General features: G+C 42.2%; 1 protein-coding gene across 1 annotated transcript in view; it reads left to right on the forward strand.

The window, feature by feature from the left end:
* Window positions 1–13,963: 13,963 nt before the first annotated feature.
* Window positions 13,964–21,534, forward strand: part of LOC310773160 (1-phosphatidylinositol 4,5-bisphosphate phosphodiesterase gamma-2-like) — a gene marked incomplete at its 3' end in the record, with an annotated part of 88,753 nt that continues 81,182 nt past the window's right edge. The window contains exons 1-3 of the mRNA XM_083633070.1: window positions 13,964–14,091; window positions 20,057–20,232; window positions 21,273–21,473. Coding sequence (XP_083489196.1) covers window positions 20,099–20,232; window positions 21,273–21,473 — 335 coding nt within the window. The 5' untranslated portion in view covers window positions 13,964–14,091; window positions 20,057–20,098. The remainder of the gene's footprint in view (window positions 14,092–20,056; window positions 20,233–21,272; window positions 21,474–21,534) is intronic.

Raw genomic sequence — 21,534 nt, forward strand, 5'->3', positions numbered from 1 at the left:
AAAAACACAGCTCCACTTCTCGCATGGAAGAAAATATAGGAGCATTCAACTAGCAATATAGCACTCAGCAAACTATCATGACATCAGAGTCTGATAACGACAAGCTAAAAATACATAATCTGCGATAAGTGCCTGCTATTAACGTTGCACATTTGAAAGAAAAAGGTATTTTTTATAGGGCTTTACTGGGTTTTTATTCTATAATGCAACCAAACTGCTAGACTCTAGATGTGGATAATTCATAAAGTTTAATCCTATGAAGCTGCATCAGTCCCGCAAGAAATAGACAAAATACTAGAAGCTAGGCATTTTTACCTACAAAATAAAATTATGAATTTATTACTGGGTAAATCAAAAACAGAACAGAACAACTCACTACGGGTTAAAATTGACTTTTCGAAGGCAGCAGATATTCCTCAAATTGTCTGTGTTCTAGCCTATGTGTTCTAGCCTAAGTGTGACAATGTTGCCATTATTGTGAAGGTTCTACTGTAGGCGGAAGCTTCAGTTTGATTCTGGCTGACACTACATGGAGTTGGTGATGCTTTGTGGTTCCAATCTGCATGTGAATCATTCCAATCTGCATGTGAATCATTCCAATCTGCATGTGAATCATTCCAATCTGCATGTGAATCATTCCAATCTGCACGTGAATTGTTATCACAAACGCTGTGTATAGAGAGCCCAAGTCACACCCACTTCCCGGTTAGGCAAGATATTTCATCCGCCATTTATTTTCCCATAGACATTTTGTAAGATGCCTAGAAAAATACTTTTACTTAGTCACTCAAACCAAACGATTCAGCTATATTTAGAAAGAGGAGAGACCATAGAACATTTCACTTTGACCAAAATGTTTAAAAACAATAATTCTATGGACTCTCCTGATTCTAAATAGCTGAATCGTTTGGTTTGACTAAAGTAAAACTATATTTTATTAGAAAGTTGGCAGCCCTAATGGCTCATTGCTACAACTTGGCAACTAAAAGTATTATTGTATACTTAGCAAGGCTTACTTCACAATCCTAACTACAACAAAGAAGTCAACAAACAAAATGCAAAACCTAAATCAGTCTATCTGCTGTAAATTGACATGGCTCAGGAAACCAGGGAACTTGAAATGAATCTTCTACTAGCTAGCCAAGATAAATGTTGGAAAAAACACTATTGCAACAAGTCAAGTCAAGTCAAGTTTATTTGTATAGCACATTTCATACACAGAGGCAATTCAAAGTGCTTCACATAAAATGGTTGACAGGAAAAGAAAAGAAAAGAAGAGAGTAAAATGGACATTTAAAAGCATCACAACAAAACTAAAAAGAAAAGAGTATAAAAAGTGCATTAAGCAACTTCATTAAGCACATAAAATGGTTGACAGGAAAATAAACGAAAAGAAGAAATAAAATGGACATTTAAAAGCATCACAACAAAACTTAAAAAAAAGAGTATAAAAAGTGCAATAAGCAACAGGCGCAGCAGTTGCAGAAAGAGCTAAAACTTATAGAGGACTCATTGGGTTTGCATAGTAGCTGTCAGCAGTTAAAAGCGACGGTAAACATAAAAGTCTTTAGTCTATTTTTAAAAGTAAGTAAGGTTGGGGCAGATCTGAGGTCTTCAGGCAATTTGTTCCAGCTAGCAGAAGCATAGTGGGTAAATGCAGCCAACACAGTGTACACTTGCAATGCAACCATATTGAACTACTGTACCACAGGCATTTCAGATGTGCAATTCAACAAGGACCGAATGAAAAGCCTACATAACAGTCTCTTAGACTGTCTTAGACTTTCCAACTTCCAATCATGGAAGATGGAAACCCTCGTTAGTGTTTTGCTTGCACCTGTGTTTATCCTGCCTTTTCGACACAAAATGCCCCCCGTGAAAAGGGTCTATCATCCTCGACCCCACCCTCTCATTCCTACCTCACGTCAACCACATCACCACAACTGCCTTCTTTCACCTCAGGAACAGGAACAGAGTAGAGCAGTGTCATAGTTTTGACCAGGACCCAAATGCAGAACACACAGGACGTGAGCTTGAGAGTTCAAAAAGGCTTTACTGAAAACTTGGAGGCAGGTACACAGCCAGGTAACAAACACAATAACTCGGCAACAAATGAACTTAGAGAGGTACCTAATATACTAGTGATAACTGATTAGCAGCAGCTGTAGTCATTAAAGTCAAGACCCACCACCTCTTCAAACTCTCACCTGTTAAACATCCTCCCCTCCATCTCATGACTCCTCCAATTTTAAATGACATAGGCCTACTTATGTTTTATTGTTATTACTATTGTTATGTTCTTATTCTATTTTGTAAATGATTTTATTGTGTGTGTAAAGCGACTTTGAGTACTTAGACAAGTGCTATATGAATTGAACGTAGTATTATTATTATTACTATTAGCATTGAGGCCCTCTGAAGTAGTTAAAAATCCTTGTAATCTAGCAAATGTAGCTGGCTACAAGGATATTTAATTACTTCAGAGTGCCTCAAACACTCTTTCTGACTGCTACCTGCACCTCCTTCATATTGAGTTGGACAGTCACATTTTCTTTTAAATCTCCATGCTTATGAGCCATTTAATAAAAACAGTTAATTAAAGACTGATGATTTGATGATGAAAATGCTATAATTAGCAAAATGCAAAACGCCATTTAACACATTCACTGCCAGCCATTTTTTTTTTTACTGTAGGTAGCTTCTGCCAAGCCGTTTTTTGAGGATTCTGGCTCATTTTACAAGAGCCGAGGATTATTTTCTGCTTGGACTTTGTGAACATAAAATATCTCAAAAGTACTAATAGAATGTGTGCTTTCTCTGTCTAAAAGAGTTAGTTTGTAGAGTTAGTAGTTATGTAGATATGAGCCGTTGAGTACAGCATGGTTTCAGCGTCTGAGACAGAAAGCTGAGATAATCGCAGTTTTGTGAAATTCAATCAAACAGGCAGAAAAGTCACTTTAACCATTTATTTTTGGCATCAGTGAGACATCAGACATCTGAACAATAGTTGTTTTCAATAATAGAGGAATAATACAATAATAAAATAAATAAATGTCAAAATAAATACAAAACAAGAGCAGACCACAGGTCACTCAGCTTTTTTTTTTTTATAGTTTTTTTTTTTTTATAGGTTTTTTCGGTTCGTGATCAAACCGGTTTGGGCTCGTACACCGAATCCAGAACTGCTCCAAAATGTAATGGGTACTTCCTTGGCCCATGTTACACCCATCCACAAAGTTACATGAAAATCGGCAGGTACTTTTTATGTATTCCTGCTAGCTAGCAAACAATCAAACAAAGAGCATCAAAAACAAAACCTCCCTGGCAGGTTTTTTTTTTTTTTACGACCCATGCCTACTCAGCGCCAGTGCCCCAGAGCATAGTTCTTCTGCGAGTGGTACACCTCATAGCAGCCAGCCCTGTGTAATGCGACCCCACATTTGACACAAATGTAGCGTGTCTCTCTTCTAACATCATTCCTTGCACAAACCCTACACCTCCTCGTTGGGGCATCTTTTTTGGGTGTGGCTGGTATGATGACCATTACATGGCCCGCTAGATTGACCTCCAGCCTGCTTTGAGGGTCCAGGTATGGTGCCCGGGGGATGGTTGCAGGTTGGTCACTGCCCCCCGCCCCCACCTACTCCCCGCCACAGAAAAACAGAGTTATAGTAGTTGTCCATGTATAAGTGGTAACCCTGCCCTGCCAAGTCCCCGAGGAGGAACTCCACCGTCTCGCCTAGGGAGGACCGCTCACCACAGTACAGCTTCATACTGTAGCAGTAACCTGTCTGGGAGTCACAGAGTATGTAGGACTTTATCCCATACTTTATGGGTTTCTGTGGGTTGTACACTTTGAAGGCCAACCGCCCACGCCACAGGAGCATCCCCTCATCAATACTGATGTTTTGACTTGGTGTGAACATGGCTCTGAACTTTTCTAACAGGTCGTTCAAAACTGGCCGGACCTTGAACAACTTGTCTGCACCATCAACATCAAAATTGTTACTGAAATGGAGGAATCGTGTTAGGAGCTGAAAGCGGTTGCGAGACATGGTTCTGTTGAAGTGGGGGGTAGCAAGCAGTTCATTTGTGGACCAGTACATGGACAGTTCAGGCTTCTTGACGATCCCAGTGAGGAAGTATAGTCCCAAGAAGCTCTTGATTTCTGCCACTGTAGTGTCCTTCCACCTCCCACGCCTTGAATGTGGCAGAGCCTCACTGACCTGACTGATGCACTGATGGGCATACAGGTTAGTTTGTTCTACAATGGCCTGGAGCAGCTCATCGTTCAGGAAGAGCTGGAAGAAGTCCACTGGTTGAGCAGCAGCACCACCACTATGAGGACCCGGTTCTGCTGTGAAGGGGATGTGGGTTGGCTCCCAGTCAAGGTCACACCAGGCTGGACCTGCAGGCCGTTTCCCACTTCCAGCTCCACTGCCACAATCTGCAAATTATAGAAATACATAATTACCATAAAATAGTGTTTTTTATATGTGGTACTGAATTCTGGCTGGAACCTGTGATGTGAAAATAAACCTGATTCTGAAGTGTGATCTTACCCATTTTCCTGGCACCAGAGGCTGTGGCACCAGATGCTGTACCGCTACAGCCGGCTACAGGCTCATCTTCAGAGTCTGAAATTCAGTAAAATGAATTGACTGACTGCTGGCTTTTGTACAGTCATAGTAATTACATTTACACAAGTTACACAAGTCATCTCAAACATCGTCTTACCACTGCTCTGTGGAGCTTCGCTCCTGGACGGGGCCCACTCTTCTTCAGAGTCCTCCGCGTCTGGGGAAGACGTGAGGTCACTCGACTCGGACTCAGTCAGCCCAGCAGCCGCAGCCGCGACATGCATGGGCTCACCCCGTTCGTCATCCGAGACCTCGGAATCGGTCTCCGGCACAAGCTCATTTCGTACAGAAAAGAAATCGAGCAATGATCTCTGATCCGCCGATCGCTTGCGTTTGGCCGCCGAAGACCGCTTGCGTTTGGCCGGCATGGCACAAACACGCACCCACTCCCAACTAAACTGAAATAAAACAACTACTGCTACGACTAGATCAAACTGAACTGAAATAAGGCTAATCTACCGGCTACCAACTCGATCAAACTGAACTAGAATAAACGCTAAATACTAAAATGAACTGACGCTAACGCTAATGCTAAATAAAGGTAAAGGTAAAGGTAAAGTCCCACTGATTGTCACACAATGTGTGAAATTTGTTCTCCGCATTTGACCCATCCCCTGGGGGAGCGGTGAGCAGCAGCGTGCGCCGCGCTCGGGAATCACATGGTGATTTAACCCCCCAATTCCAACCCTTTGATGCTGAGTGCCAAGCAGGGAGGCAATGGGTCCCATTTTTATAGTCTTTGGTATGACCCGGCCGGGGATCAAACTCACGACCTCCCAGTCTCAGGGCGGACACTCAGACCACAAGGCCACTGAGCTGGTAAATACTATGAGCTAACGCTAAATGAGCTAAGCTAACTGCAGTAACTACGCGCTAACTAACTATCTAAACTAAAGATCTACTATAAAGACTATACTAAACACTACTACTGTACTAACAACTACAAACTAAATCAACTACGCTAACCAACTCGCTCTAAATCTGACTATAAATTGCTAAATATCTGTATCTGTATCTGTATAAATCGCTATATAATGCTGTCTCTCTCTATGTCTCATCCAACCTACAAACCCACCCCGATCAAAGGATCCCGCCTTCCTTATATAGAAATCTTTGTTAGAGTACTTCCGGAGCAGCGGGAGAGGTCGGATCCACATTCACATATTGCCCAAGGGCGCCAGCTAGTGGAAACGCCTGAAAAAACAGTAAGACGAGATATCTCGTCATTGGCAGTCAACCGTTGGATTTTTTAAGACAAGATATCTCGTCAATGGCAGTGAACGTGTTAAAACGTGATTTTTTTTCATATTCATGTTTATTCATTTTCATAGTATTTGTCCTTTATTCATTTTGGACCTTACTTTAGTATTAGACAACTTTTCTTTTATTGAAACCACAAGCACCATGACCAAGTGTGCCACTATCCTATGGTAGCTACTGTATAGTGCTGCAGAGCTCTCATTGTAGTATTTCAATATAACTGATTAGTAACTTATACCATTTACATAAATAATTTGCTATAGGCTACATGTCACATGTTTCAAATTTCTACACACCATACAGGTTTATAAAAAAATGTGTGTATGCGTGTGTACTACATGTATGACAAAAAATATTGCAAACTGCTATGCCCTGCACACATACGTAAAAGCAAAAGCCACGAGTTGTTTTTCATTTATACTATCGGTGTGTTCTCTATAATAGTTGGTGCTTTGTGTGCTTATTCAAATGATGGTTTGTGTGTATAGTGACCATGAACTTTGATCTTTGACCACCAAAATGTAAGCAGTTCATCCTTGAGTCCAAGTGGACGTTTGAGGGAAATTTGATGAAATTCCGTCAAGGCGTTCTGATATATCACGTTGAGCATGAAATGAGCGGTCGTGAGGTCACAGTGACCTTGAACTTTGACCTTTGACCACCAAAATCTAATCAGTTCATGCTTGAGTCCAAGTGGAAGTTTGAGGGAAATTTGATGAAATTCCGTCAAAGCGTTGCTCAGATATCGCGTTAACGAACATCGGACGGACGGACGGACGGACGGACGGACGGACGGACGGACGGACGCACAACCCGAAACCATAATGCCTCCAGCCTGGCTATAGAAAACTGTAAGTTGCCTTCAATTACACTTTATCCTCCTGAACCCTTCTACGAACCTCCATGTATGTAGGTGGAGCTGCAGCAAAAAATAATTGTTTTCAATATTTTATTTAAAGGTCCCAATTTGTGCAGCTGTAACCTCTTAAAAACGTGTGTCTCTGGTCCATAAAACATGATTCTGGATTAATTTGTTGAAAATATAGCAACCCCATTTGTTGTGACGGAGTTGTCACTTCCTCATCTCGTTGCGTCCCAAGAATGGTCTGTTTCTATAATATATTCAGAACTAACAGTTCCCATTGGCCGCTGAGGGAGAGCCCGCCCCAGGCTCCCAGCGGCCAATCAGATTAGCGTCTGTGGACCAGCACGCTAGGTTGTGTCCACAACTAACGCTATCGCTAACTTAACGTTGCTACGCTAAAGAGGACATCTCAAAATGCCTAGACTTACCGAATGCACCTCCGCAGTTGCTGGATCACGTACAGTTGGCGTCGCTCCAGCTAGAAGTGTTAATTTTGTGGCTATAGACAAAATGGTGCAGGTAGCTTGTGTGAGAGAGACCCGCGCAGTATGCGTGAGGAAGCTCGTGACGTCCCAATTCCCATCTGGGCAAACGAAGCGTTTGGGGGTGTGGCTTGGAGGAGACTGCAGGGGGAAGCTGGATAGGGACAAATCCAACTGTGGCCGTTCTGAGCTTGTGACCACTCATTACAGGGAGGGCTGACAGCAGTATATATGCATTTACAAGTAAAAACAGCTTTTGCACGGAATGGGACCTTTAAATTTTTTATAGAACACAAACAAGACAAACAGGCTCAGACACAGGAAAAAAATCATACAAACACACACACACACACACACACACACACACACACACACAGGCACGTGCACACATAGACATCAAAGGGGGCTTGAGCCCCTGCCTTTTTTTCAGTCTGTAAAAAGTGCCCTTTCCTGACCATGAATGCAACATTTCTAATGGTGCTTTGTAAGGAAATTGCCCTTTCCATGCGTCACTGAAGGCAGCATTCAAAGAGAAATGCATTTTCCGAGCTCTCTTGGCCTTGAATGCATCATTTCTAATAGGCCTCTACATGGACCAGTGTTTTTCTAAGCCGCCCCTGAAGGCAGCAGCCCAAAAACCGCACGTGGTGGCTTGCCCATTGACTGTTGAGAGCGAGACGGTGCCAGGGCACTGAGGGCAGGTCTGGAGGGCAGGTCTGGAGGGGATGCAAATCACATCTTATGGTGGTCTATGTAGCAAAAACGGAGTTAAATAACTGCAACTGTAATTCGGCTTTGTCTGATATCGATATGTATTCCGTAGCCAGTAGCCAGTGATGACTGAGTGAGCCTCATTTATGGCTACTGGCCTGGGTAGTTGTTCTGGCTTTTGTTCGACTTAAAGCCCAATCAGTAAGGTTTTTGAATTTTTTTACTGTAATATAAGATATTTTTAGTCATAGGACATGGTAGATTGACTTGTAATAGGGAGACTCTCGCCTTTATTTATCCCACACCGCCCTCCATTGGCCAGCCCTGGGACTAAGCAGTTTGTCTGCCACGTCCCGTGGCAATAAAAAAAAAAAAAAAAGATGCGCGCATGCGCTCTACAGTGGCAGCATTGTATTCCTGGAAACCAGGAAGTAATTCGATTTGGATTTGCTACAAAAATGATGTTTCACGGAACTATGGATTATTATTTCATCACGTGGTGAGTACCCGATGTCACAACATGTACATAGAGCTTTCTGGCGCTGTGTTTTGTTGACTTTGAACGGTGATATCGTTATCGATACTATTGCACGCAGAGGGCGCAGTTTCCCCAATAGCAAAACTTGGAAAACTTGCTGAATGGGGCTTTAAATGAATGAATGAATTAATAAATACATAAATACATAAATACATAAATATAATATATGTTATTATTATTATTATATTATATATACACATTCTATTATGAATTGTTATTATATTCATTAACTATTCATATTCATATTATATTAATTAAATAACCAATTAAGTAATCAATTAACACATGAATATATAATAACAATAATGATAGTAATAACGAATTATTAATTATTATAAGACAATATACTAATATTCATGCTGATGGTGAACAATGTGTACCGTTTTATTTGAACTGTAGACACAGAGTAATGCAATGCTTGTACTTGCAGTTAGCATATTGTAGTTTTGTTAGGATGTTGTACTAGTGTACAACAACCTAAAGGGAGAAAAGGAGCAAATAAATATTGATGCTTAAATGATTTCACAACAGTATTGCAACAGCATGCAACTTTTATATGCTAATATTATTCAGTTTGTGGAGTTATTTTTCCATGACAAGTCTCATCCTAAAATGAGATATTCCTCTAAATCTGGTTAAAATTTGAATATTTAAAATGAGTTATACCCCTAAATTGACCTTCAAATTGCCTGAAATTTCCGCCGCCGCCCTCCAGACGCCGACTGTAGTGCCCTTTTAGGAATTTGAGCCCCTGCCCCTCTAATGTTCTCTGCACGTCCCTGCACACACACACAAATATAATCAACATTCAATATTACAAAGTGGTGCTGCCAGCAACCGAAGGTGCTTATGTTCTTGTAAGCGATGTACCTGGGATCTCACGCAGGGGGTCTATGGGAAACCAGCCGGGTGAGTCACCCGTCGCCCCTAATCTCGTTGAGGTAGACTAAAAATGGGTCCCAGATTGCTATACATTTTCCAAGTGAGTTGGTTCTCAGGAACCTGAGTCTTTCCATCCGTATAACAGAGATCATGTCCGTCAACCACAATTGGAAAGAGGGTGAAGAGGGGGATTTCCATTCCCTCAGAATTTGTTTTTTGGCAACAATTGTCCCCTGTGTCAGAGACTGTTGCACGGCTGTAGGAAAGTTCAGAGAGGATTCCGAGCAGCCGAAGATAGTGAGTTCTGCCTCTGGCTTAAGCGCCACCCCATAGGCCTTAGAGTACCAGTTAGATATTCTGGCCCAGAATCCCGTCATTGAGGGGCAGAACCAAAAGGCATGAGACAGTGTGCCCTCTGACACTTGACACCTTTCACAAAGTGATGAGATAGTAGGGAAGATCTTGTGTAATTTCTGCTTAGAGTAGTGGAGACGGTGAGCGACTTTAAATTGGATTGAGCTGCACCAAATTTGAATGCATTTATTTTAATGTTTTAAATATCAGAATATAATTTCTCCTCAGCGGTGGTACAAGCACCTCTGTGTGATCATGGATGACAAGCTGTACTACGCAGAAGAGTCCAAGAAGGAGGATGAAGATCCCAGAAAGGTAGAACAGCAAATGGAATGTTTGTTGACTCTTTATGAACATGGGATCACTTTACTTGTGGTGTATGATGTTTGATAAAAGATCACAATGTGCAAAAAAAGTGGTTGAAGGCAATAGAGAGCCAAAGTGGAACGTCACTTCCTGCTTCAGCACTGTACCAGAGATTTTCAGCACTGTACCAGAGATTTTCATCCGCCATTTATTTTCCGATAGACATTTCGTAAAATGCTTATAGAAATACTTTTACTTGTTCAAACCAAACGGTACACATATATTTAGAAACAGGAGAGATCGTGTAACATTTCACTCGGACCAAAATGTAAGAAAATGCGGGTTTAAAGAAAATATTTTTTCGATGTTTCTTTTTTAGTTTTGGTCCAAGTTAACACATTCACTGCCAGCCGTTTTTCAATACTGTAGTTAGCTTCTGCCAGAGGGTTTTTTTGAGGATTCTGGCTCATTTTACAAGAGCCGAGGATTCTTTTCTGCTTGGACTTTGTGAACACAAAGTTCACAAAAGTACTAATAGAATGTGTGCTTTCTCTGTCTAAAAGAGTTAGTTTGTAGAGTTAGTAGTTATGTAGATATTAGCCGTTGAGTACAGCATGGTTTCAGAGATTTTCAGAGAGTTTTGAGATAAATGGATTTTTAGGACCACCTCACGTGCCTGTGATTATGGGTGCCCTTGGGCAAGTCTGTATACTGTATTGTGTGTGTGTGTGTGTGTGTGTGTGTGTGTCTCCAAACTCCTCCCTCCAGTCCGTAGGTGTGTCTCTGGTGGCTTTGCAGTGTTTTGTCACAGGCGAGTTTCTGTTGCCTCACAGATCCCAAAAAAAGAGAGGGGAATCGCAGGAGCGGGGAAGAGGAGAGGAGAGGCGAGGGGGGGGGGGTTAGATACGGGAGAGAAATTCCTTCGCGATCCCCTTCTTCCAATCTTGAGGCTACTCCGCTCTCGGTGTGCTGCTGCTGCTGCTGCTGCTCGTCTGTGCTGCTGCTGCTGGCGGCGCGGCCGCTCTCGGGCGAGTCTGGATTACTGTAAAACGGGCTCGTTTGTTTCTTGGGGTGTCGGTTGAGAGCTTTGATGAAGCTTTTGCGATTCTGGTCTTATTTATGCTCAAAGGTACTCGAGTGTGTGTGTGTGCGCGCGCGCGCGTGTGTGTGTGTGTGTGTGTGTGTGTGTGTGTGTGTGTGTGTGTGAAATCGAAAGCGTTTTCGCCAAGCCATTTCCTTGAGAATGGCTTCCTCCCGCGGCTGTTTTTGCTCGGCTTTCTCTCTGTCTGGAGTGCACTGTCGCCACTTAGTTGGTCGGTAAAATAGATTATACACATTCAATACCTCCAATATTGGTATAGGAGACATAAAAGGCTTTGATCGATGTCCCACCGTCAAATTTTTTTTTTTTTTTAAGCCGAGATATCTCGTCATTGGCAGTGAACCGTTGGATTCTGTAAGCCGAGATATCTCGTCAATGGCAGTGAACGTGTTAAATGTTCTATAGTCTCTCCCAATTCTAAATATAGCTGAACCATTTGGTTTGAACAAGTAAAACTAGTTTTATAAACATTTAACTTGAGCTGGAGTCAGCCCATAGGCGATTCTAGGCTTTCCAACCAGGGGTTGCACCTTCACGGTCTGAAGTTTACCCCAACCTCAAAGAACTTTTGTACATTTTAAAGTAAAATACATTAATCTGGTACACTCTGAGAGCAAAATTTGACAATTAAATGCACTGAGTACGAGCGCTGCAGACCCTCTGCCAACAATAACGTCCTTGTATCTGGTAAAGGACGGATTCCCTCCTATAAATTCGTATATAGATAAATTAGAGGTGTGCAATTCCATGTGTCCCAAAATTGGCCCATGTCAATCATTTTGGGTGTTTTGCAAAATGAGACACTCCCGGCACAAGGGACACTTCCTGTTACCCAAAAAGTCAAATTTGCAACATCAGTCTGGTTTAGGACGGATTCCGTCCTCATTGACTTCCATTCAAAATTGTAATGTTGGGCTATTTTTGACCCTCCAGGAATCGAAAAATAAAATGTACTCACATTATGTTTTTATCCTTTCATCCTGGACCAAAGGCCTTCGAATTGTCAAAAAAAAAGTATGTTGGTTGAAGATTTGTGAAAACTACATCATTTTCCCATTGTTTCCATGTTAAAGTTTTGACTTTTTTGGGACTTTTCCCCACAAAAGTCATGAATTCCCTGATGTTAGGGATCCATCCTGGAGTGAGGGCTTTGAATTTGTGGTTTCTACTGTGTTTGACCATTTTCCAGGTTTTGGCCCCACGTTGGGCACCAAGCAGTGCACATGAAATGTATGGTAAATGGATCTCTATGCCAAACATAGGGAAATGGGGGAAATACTCAAACACACCAGAAACCACAAATTTGAGGCCTTACCTCCATGATAGTGATGCGCGGGTCAGGGTTTTTTAAGGCCCGCCCCAACCCAACCCGTCATTGGAGCCAGCCCGCCCCGCCTGCCCCGTTAAAATATCTGAAAATTCCGAACCCAGCCCAACCCAGCAGCCCGCAACGGCCAATTTAATGTAATATGTCTCCGGACTCAGGAGGAGCACAGCAGAGCTTCCAAGGTGTGCAAAGTAGCTAATAACCCTGTCTCTCTCCCCTCTCTCTCTCTCACACACACACACACACACACACACACACACACACACACACACACACACACACAGACACTCACATGCTGCCTGCGCGACAACAGTTGTAGCCTACTGCTCTGGATGAGTTGTGCGTGCGGCTGCTTTCATGTCAGTCTTTTCAATTAATCCATGGTCTTCAGATAGCGCAACTACGCTTCCCCAAAGTGCGGATGGCGTGACCGCAGTGTTTCAAATGGAGGTAGCAGGTATAGAGGTAGGCACTAGGCAGGCTACAGAAACAGTTCTTATTCTTCCCCATTTCTATTACCTCATGCACTCTCAATTGGCCATGTAGCAGTAGTAGGCTACTAAACGTAGTAGTGCAGCAGGTGCGCACACGGCTTGCAGATACGGCTAGACTCGCTGTCTGATTTCTTTTAATTACCTCATGCGCTCTGAATTGTTCACAGCCTACTCACGTTGCAGTAAATTTGACAAATAGATCACAGTCGAGTCCACAACAGAAAATCTGCGGTGGCATTAGTTTTATGGACACTTCAAATAATAATTACAGCGAATAATCATTCCAAAATGTTTGTTTTAATAGCACATAGGCTGCTACCTCATTGAAGCGTTTCTTTACTCCATGTAGGCTATAGAGAGTGCTATAGAGAGTGCAGCAGGAGTCTGTCTGATTGTGTGTACCTACGTGTGAGAGAGTTCACGTCTTTAAGGTTAATTACTCTGCGTGTTTCACTGCTCTAAATTATTTAATAATGTTGCTTTGTCATGTTCTGAGCCTGCCCCGCCCGCACCCGCGATATTTTCATAATTTGCCAACCCAGCCCGCCTGCGGGGCGGCCCAGCCCGCGGGACCCGGCGGGTCCGCGCATCACTACTCCACGGTGAATGCAAAAAAATAGTAAAACCAAATATATATATATTATGAAAAAATCTTGGAAGTGCCAAGAGGACACTTTTGGCGTTTTGGCTCAAGTAGCCACTGCCAAACTGACATTTGAGGGGTTAAAATTCTGAGTAAGAATGAAATGTAATGTTGGTATCGTCACTGGAGCTAGCAGCTGAAAGTTCAACAACTAGGGTACAACCTTGCTACAGTGACGATTTCAGCTAAAAACAGGGTGTAAATGACATCTTTTCAAGTCAACTTGGCATCTCAGGGCTTGTGGGAGACTTGCATTACGCCAGGTGAGCAGTATGGAAGCACTTTATGTATTCTTTCTGTTGTTTTGTATGTTTTTGCTCTTGGCCCCCATCACACTCAGCAGACAGCTCTCTGTGCCTGCCGCAGCTGGAGTGCAGTTCTCCTATCTCGGTGCACGATGCGTCCAGAGTGCTTTACCCAGTGCACTGACTGTATGAGAGTACCTCATAGGACCCCACTTCAAACAAACTGAACTATCCCTTTAACGGTACGTGCACATCATGAAGCGCTCGGCGGCTTGCCTGCTGAAAAAGCCGCTTTGACGCTGCATCTTGATAGGCTGTCTTGCTGTATTCTCGATTCTGATTGGTCCATTTCAACATCGCGCTGGAACCGCCCCCAGCGTTTCAGCGTTTCACTGTCGCAGACTAGAGGCAGCTTGTCTCCGAGCGGCTTCACGCTCGCGGGGCGGGACTAGGGCGGGACCTTTTGTTGAAGCTACCCAATGACAGCTCTTCCTACACATTTCCTCCCCCCACCCTCCTGTGTAGCTCGACCTGAGAACGTTTCTACAGGCTACAGCTCCAAGCTGGAAGCTGGTTTCCACGCCCACAAAACGCTGCGACACAGCGGAAAAGCGAATTTGCCATTGTAGATGTGCACGTACCGTAAGTTGTTTGAAGGGAGCGCTGTCTGGGCAGGCAAGCACAGCTCGATAAAGGCACCAACGTGACCGGGGCCGTGTACCTTTCCCGCGGAGCGCTCCACAAAAATAGGCTACGGTTCGCGGAGATCCTGGTCAGTGCCATGCCCATGTGTAATCTTTTTTCTTTTCTTTTGGTGTGTGACGTGCTTGGCGTGGTCTCCGCATCAACGGAGTTTACGCGAACGTGTTAAAACTCGTGCAATAATAAGTGTGCATAAACGATTTAAACATGTGAGTAAACGATCTTAAAAGGTGCCTAAACGCTGCAGAGCATTGAAAAAGGTACGTAAACGCCGTTTACGTGCGTTTAGCCACCACTACAGCCCTGCTTGGTTGTCACCTAGTCTATTCCTAATAGTCCATGGGCCAGTCCAGATTCCGGTACCACTCAAGGTGGCAACATTTGCTTATAATTTTTTATAAGACACATGTCTGTAGATGATAGGTATGATAGCCATTCCTTAGTGGTAGCTGTGACACAGTTACAAGCTTCTGAAGTGAACCACCCCTAACGTAAATTGCATTTTAGACGCTGGTGCATATCCTGGGTTAGGCATATGGTCAGGGCATTTTTAAATCTTTTGTCAATCTTTTTCAATCTATTTTAAAGGGGACCTTCTTAGCTTTCATTTAAGGCAACTGCTGCTAATTACAACTGCTGTTTGCTTCAAGAGGAAACCTGCCTATCTCTGCTGCCAAAAGGGCCTAAACACCTCTGCCCTTTTCACACCTAGGAAAACCCCCACTTTGCACTCAACAAGAACAAGAACAGCTTAGAAGTTAACTGAAAATGCATGCTGACATAAGCATGATCACATCATTTTTAATCATCTATTCATATCCTAATTAATATTAGGTCAATAAGTGTAATTGTGTTAGTATTCCCATAAAATACTTCGGCCTATAGATTCAAATGTTATTTTCTAATGTTCGAAGTAACTGGTCAAGATGAGCTCTGATAATAAGACTGCTGGTAGGGGGGCTCAGCATGTTACATGCATACAGTGCCTCGCAAAAGTGGTTGAACACCACCCCCCCCCCCCCCCCCCCCCAGCAGCAGCAGCTAAACGATTAATATAGCCAGTCCAGTATTTTTTAGTATGTGCTGTTTGAAGTATCCAACCCCTTTCACTTTGGCAAACCTCAACTCAAAAACACAATGGAGTCCACTGCAATGAATGTGCAAGGTGCAAAACAGAAGCTGCCCTACTGTTTACTACTATTAGTTATAGTTTAGTACTATTGACATCGTGAAGAGCGATTTTTCAGAAATGTGTGTTAAAATGAGCCAATTACACATCCTTTGCACATTAAACTGAGACCACTGATGTTTTTAAAGCAACTGATAGTAGCAGGCTGGTAGCAGGGCACTGCCAATGTGGCCTTAGGGATCCTCAGGGCATCAGGGCCAGAAGGAGGAGCAATGGAGGTCATGGCCTCCGTGTAATTCCCACCCTGGTAGGTATAGCTTTCAGCTCAGTGTTAACCGGCTACCAAAGTGACATCCGCCTTAAGGTTTGACGTGTTGCATTCTGAGATACTTTTCTGCTGACCAAAGTTGTTGTTTTTGCACCATTCTGTGTAAATTCTTGAGACTGTTGTGATATCAGCAGTTTCAGAAGGGTTGCAACAACAACCATGCCGTGCCGCGGTCAAAGTTGCTTATGGTGTGAGTTGCATGTTAGTTAGTTTGTTCAGTTGAAGAGGAAGACTCCCGCACACTGACTACCACTTAAAGAAGGCTTTTATTAAATAAATGCAACGTTTCGGTCAAGCGACCTTCATCTGGCATATGGTTAGTTTGTTCAGCCATAGTAACCACACGCAATGCCAGCATTGGTAAAATAGCTGTTGAATTCAACAATTTGATCAGAGTGAAATAAATGATAAACAATAAACATGTTGCATGCAGGTGTAATTACACCTCAATTGGGTCAACAACAGACATTTGATGTTAAATCCAACAAACCGGAGCTCTGAAATGAAACCCACCACGTCTCTTGCCCAGGACAAAATTATCCTTTTATGTTTTGTTTTGTTTTGTTTTGTTTTGTTTTGTTGAGGGAATGTAATAATTTTATCTATCACAGCCGCTATTTCTGTTGCTCCCCCCCCCCCCCCAATATATATATATATTTTTTCTTAACAGTACACAAACAAAACACATGAACAGGCTCGGACAGATAAAACAAAAAACAACAACAGAAACATCAACATTCAATATTACCATGTGGTGCCGTGCTACAAACCGCTTAAGGTGCTTATGTGCTCATAAGAGATATTGTCCAAAGGATCCCACGCAAGGGGTCCACGAGCAACCAGCTGGGCGAGTCACCAGAATCCCGTTAGCGAAGGGCAGAACCAAAATGATCCCTTATTTTGACAAAATGTTCCATACATTTATGGACAATTAGAGGGTAATTGTGCTTTTTGCTTTAATTGAATGTACCTGTGCTGTAAATCCTGTGTTATTTAGACAGCGTCCAAAATTAGCACCAGCCACCAGCCAAATGCTGGTAATATGCAAGTGGCTGGTAGATTTGCTTCACTCACCATCCAAAAACCCCACAATGGTAATCTATTGCGTGGCTGGTAAAATTTTAACATTCACTAGCCATTTGACTGGTGGACAAAAAAGTAAATTTTGGACCCTGTATTGAGATCCAGGTGAATTTATTTCTCGTTATTGTGCTGTTGGCTTTTGAGTGTTCAGGTGGCTGTGCTGTAAATCCTGTTGAGAGTCAGGTGAATGTGTCTTAGTTATTCTGGATACTGCATACCGGTGTGCGCTGTGAGGGGGGGGCCTTTATGTGACCATGCCATGCCATCATGTCATAATCCGCCTGGGCATAAGATGTTGGGAGAAGTACATTCCTCTATACCGGTGGAGAGGAGTGGACCAAGAACGGAATTAAATCTGCATATTCTCTAAATGGTTTTAAAAACCTGATTTTTTTTTATTGCTGAGTAAACTAGAGTAATGTGCAAGGCGAGCCTTGCGTTGTAACGGTTATTTAACTTGTGTTTTTGTTGATTGTTCTATTTGGTTTATTTGATGTTATGTGTTACCGTATGACCAGGGACCATGTTGGAAATAAATGTTCACACTTTTAGATGTCTATCCCTTGGATTTTGTCTGCTATATGCATAAAGTAAATCAATCAATCAATCAATCAATCAATCAATCAATCAATCAATCAATCAATCAATCAATCAATCAATCAGATACTCTGGTACCATAGACCTATGAGCATCCTTATGCTTGACCATGGTGTTTGTTATGGCCAATCCATGTCTAAAGCACAGAACTGCAATAACAGAACACTCATGTTCAGATCAGGAAAGCCATCCCAATCACGCCCCTCCGAGTGCTGTGAGCATTCCAGTTTTTGTGTTTTGTGTTTCTGATGTTCCTTGATGCCGCAGGGCTAAAATAAATGACACAATTTAGGTGAAATTTGTGGAAACATGTGTGTCATTGATGATTTGAAGAGCTCAAGTCACCTCTATATTTGTCAGAAAAAAAATCACAACTGGCCTTAAATGAAATCTAAGAAGGTCCCCTTTAAAATAGGACCAAAAACAATAGTACAAAAGATTGACAAATGTCCTGACCATTAGCCTAAACCATTATGCACCAGCATCTAAAATGCAATTGACTTTAGGGGTGGTTCACTTCACGAGCTGGTAACTGTGTCACAGCTACCACTCAGGAATGGCTATCATACCAAAATATTATCTACAGACATGTATCTTATCAAAAATCATAAGCAAGTTTTGCCACCTTGAGTGGTAGCGACAAGTGAAATTTTGAGCTCTGGCCCATGGACTATAAGTGTCACTGGCCAGGGGAGCCAGGATTCTATGTGCTAAAATACATACTACAGCATGCGCTGGGACGCGTCATCAGTGATGTTAACTGGGGTCGTAAGGTGTTTCGGGTCTCTCAACATCATACACCCTCGCCCAGTAGACCCAATTAAGGCCAATTAAGACCCCGACTCGCGTCCCAGAAGCAGCCGCTCACGGATCAGCCTTCCTACTCTGTCTGCAACGTTGCCCGCGGAAGGGTTGATCACGCCCAATCCGCTGCAATAGAGTTAGTGCTACACCGCATAAGTTAGTGTCCTCTAGAGAGAGAGTGGCGTCAGCGGAGGACCAAAATGCGAGACTCATTAGCCAATGAACAGCCAGGAATGGGTCTCGCGCTACTTTTGCATGCTAAAATAAAGCTGATAATGTACAATTTGATTCAAGGGGGGGAAAACCCTTTCAAAGTACAACACAAACTGTCCATTTTGCTGCAACTCGACAGTGCTGCTTAATCCAGGACCATACTTCCTGGAACTCCTGAGAGTAAAAAACGGGTCCATTGGAGTGAATGGAGATGTCGGGACTCTTCTATCTAGACGGCTCTGCTATAAGTTACCAATGAGTAAGATAAAATAAAAAAGGGGCGGGGGAGAATCACATTGTAACCTATAGAGGACGGTTTCTGTCCTTAACCAGACTGATGTAACAACCAAAGTAACCAGATTATAACCGGACCTTGCACCCATCATCATTTTACAGCGGGGCATTCCAAAATATGGTGGATTGTTTTTGGAACAAAGCAAGGGACCAACCCAGTTTTTCGGGTTGAATGGAATGTTATTAAGTTACAGGAAAAGTGTTGTGTAACGTATCTGGCAAGTCGTTTGGATCAATGTATGACAAGTGAAGCAATGGCCCTCTCTGTCATTGGGAAAATCCATTCAAGGACTAAGTATTTGACAAGAATATCAAAGTTAAGTGGAACAAGATCCCTAACGAAATTAAGTCTGCAAATTCTCTGAATTTTAAGACCCTTCTGAAAAAATTCTTGCTGAGTAAGCTAGAGTAATGTGTGAGCCTTGCGTTGAATTGGTTTTTGAACTTGTGTTGGTTTGCTTATCTTGTTATTTTTATTCTTGATTGTTCTATATTGTTTATATGATGTTATGTGTTACTGTATGTCCTGTTTTTATAAGACCAGGGACCATGTTGGAAATAAGAATTCACACTTTTACATGTTATCCCTTGGATTCTGTTGTCTTCTATATCCATAAATAAAATCAATCAACCAATCAACCAACCATCCAATCAATCAATCAATCAATCAATCAATCAAACAAACAATCAACCAATCAATCAATAACATGGCATTGAATTGGATGTAATTTTCCAGATGTAATAATCTGCATTATACAGTGAAGTGTTACCATACATTTTTGTGCCATTCCATTTTCTCTCCCGCTTTCACAAACCTCATCCATCCTTCCCTCTCGCTCGCTCTCTTCTTCCCTCTTCCTTTCTTCCCCTCCATCGTTTTTCTCTCTGCTAATCTTATTTGCTGCCCTCCTTCCCTTCTACTTTATTTTGCTCTACTTTACTTTTCTTTTTCCACTTTTCCTGCAATTCTCTCTCTCTCCCTTTGTCCCTCCATTAATCCTTCCCTCTTCCTCCTCCTTCATTGTCCATTTTAATGTGTATCTCTTCTCATTCTCAGGACCTGGAGTGCCACCGTTCAGAGCCCTGGTTTCATGGGCGCATGAATGAGGGCAAGCAGATGGCCAAACAGCTTCTCAAGGAGTTTTGTGCCGAGTCTGGCGGAAGAGACGCCGACGGTACCTTCCTTGTCCGAGAGAGCGATAACGTCAACACCGATTTCACCCTCTCCTACTGGTATGATGTCCTGCTCCTTGATATTAACTCTTTGCCTATTAATCAGACAAACTAAGTTTTTGTGTGATTATTGCAATCAAAAATGCTAGGCACTTTGTGAAGTTTTATGTGATTTTATTTGCAGTAAAATTGCGGGAACTGGTAAAAATGGCAAGTTGAGAAACCTGTTTTGCCATTTTTGCAGAGAAATTGCAGGAATTCTGAAAAATTGCAAGCCCCCGCAAATATTGCAGAGATTGGTTGAATTACCATTTCCTGGAGGCACTGACTAAATTCACTGACCTCTTTTAAATCCAGTCTTAAAATATTTCACATATTTCAATACAGCACATAATCACAAATGTGTAATATGTGCTTTCATTTAATCCCATTCATCTTATTGTATTTTTATGTATCTGATCCTACTCATTTTATTGCCTCTTTTCATCTGCTTGTCTGTTTTATTTGTATTTGTATTTGTATTATTAATATTATTATTATTATTATTATTATTATTATTATTATTATTATTATTATTATTATTATTATTATTGTTATTATTATTAATATTATTACTACATCAGAGCTTAGAACCAGCCCAACATTAAGCCACAAACATTAATGTCCAAAACTGAAAACCCAAGCTGTGTAGCTTTTTTCTTTCTTTCTTTCTTTCTCTCTTTCTTTCTTTCTTTTTTTGGCAGGGGATATAATTCATTGAAGGACCAATCAGTATATTGAATTAGCATATAATGGCAGCCACCAAAACTACTGTACAACACAGAAAAGTCACAATGATGTCAAATATTTTCTGTAGTGTTTTATAGTGCTTCTATAGTCATAATTAAATATTTTGAATTTTCTGCAACGCACTTCATGATCAAAGTGAGACAGTAGTGATCTGTGGTGTTGCATTCATTCTTTCTAGGTGGAAAAAAATGTGCTGTACAAATAATGTTTGACAGGACTTGGACTGAACTTGACGATGGCAGTAAATTCTAATGTACTTTATGCTAATGTACTTTATGGATCTGCCTGTGTGTCTTTTGCATGTATTTCAGGCGCAATGGGAGGGTCCAGCACTGTCGTATTAAGTCTGTTACAGATGGGGGGCAACCTTCTTACTCTCTGACACCCAACCTGCACTTCTCCAGCGTGTACAGACTGATCCAGCACTACCAAGACAATCCAATGCGCTTCCATGACTATGAGCTGTGCCTCACCGATGCAGTGCCGCATCACGACCCACATCTACAAGAAGGGTTTGTCGTATATCAACATACACATCTGACACAACACATTGACTTGTTGAAGGTGCTAGGT

Source organism: Poromitra crassiceps, assembly GCF_964638095.1.
Source record: "Poromitra crassiceps genome assembly, chromosome: 3".
Classification (NCBI taxonomy): Eukaryota; Metazoa; Chordata; class Actinopteri; order Beryciformes; family Melamphaidae; genus Poromitra; species Poromitra crassiceps.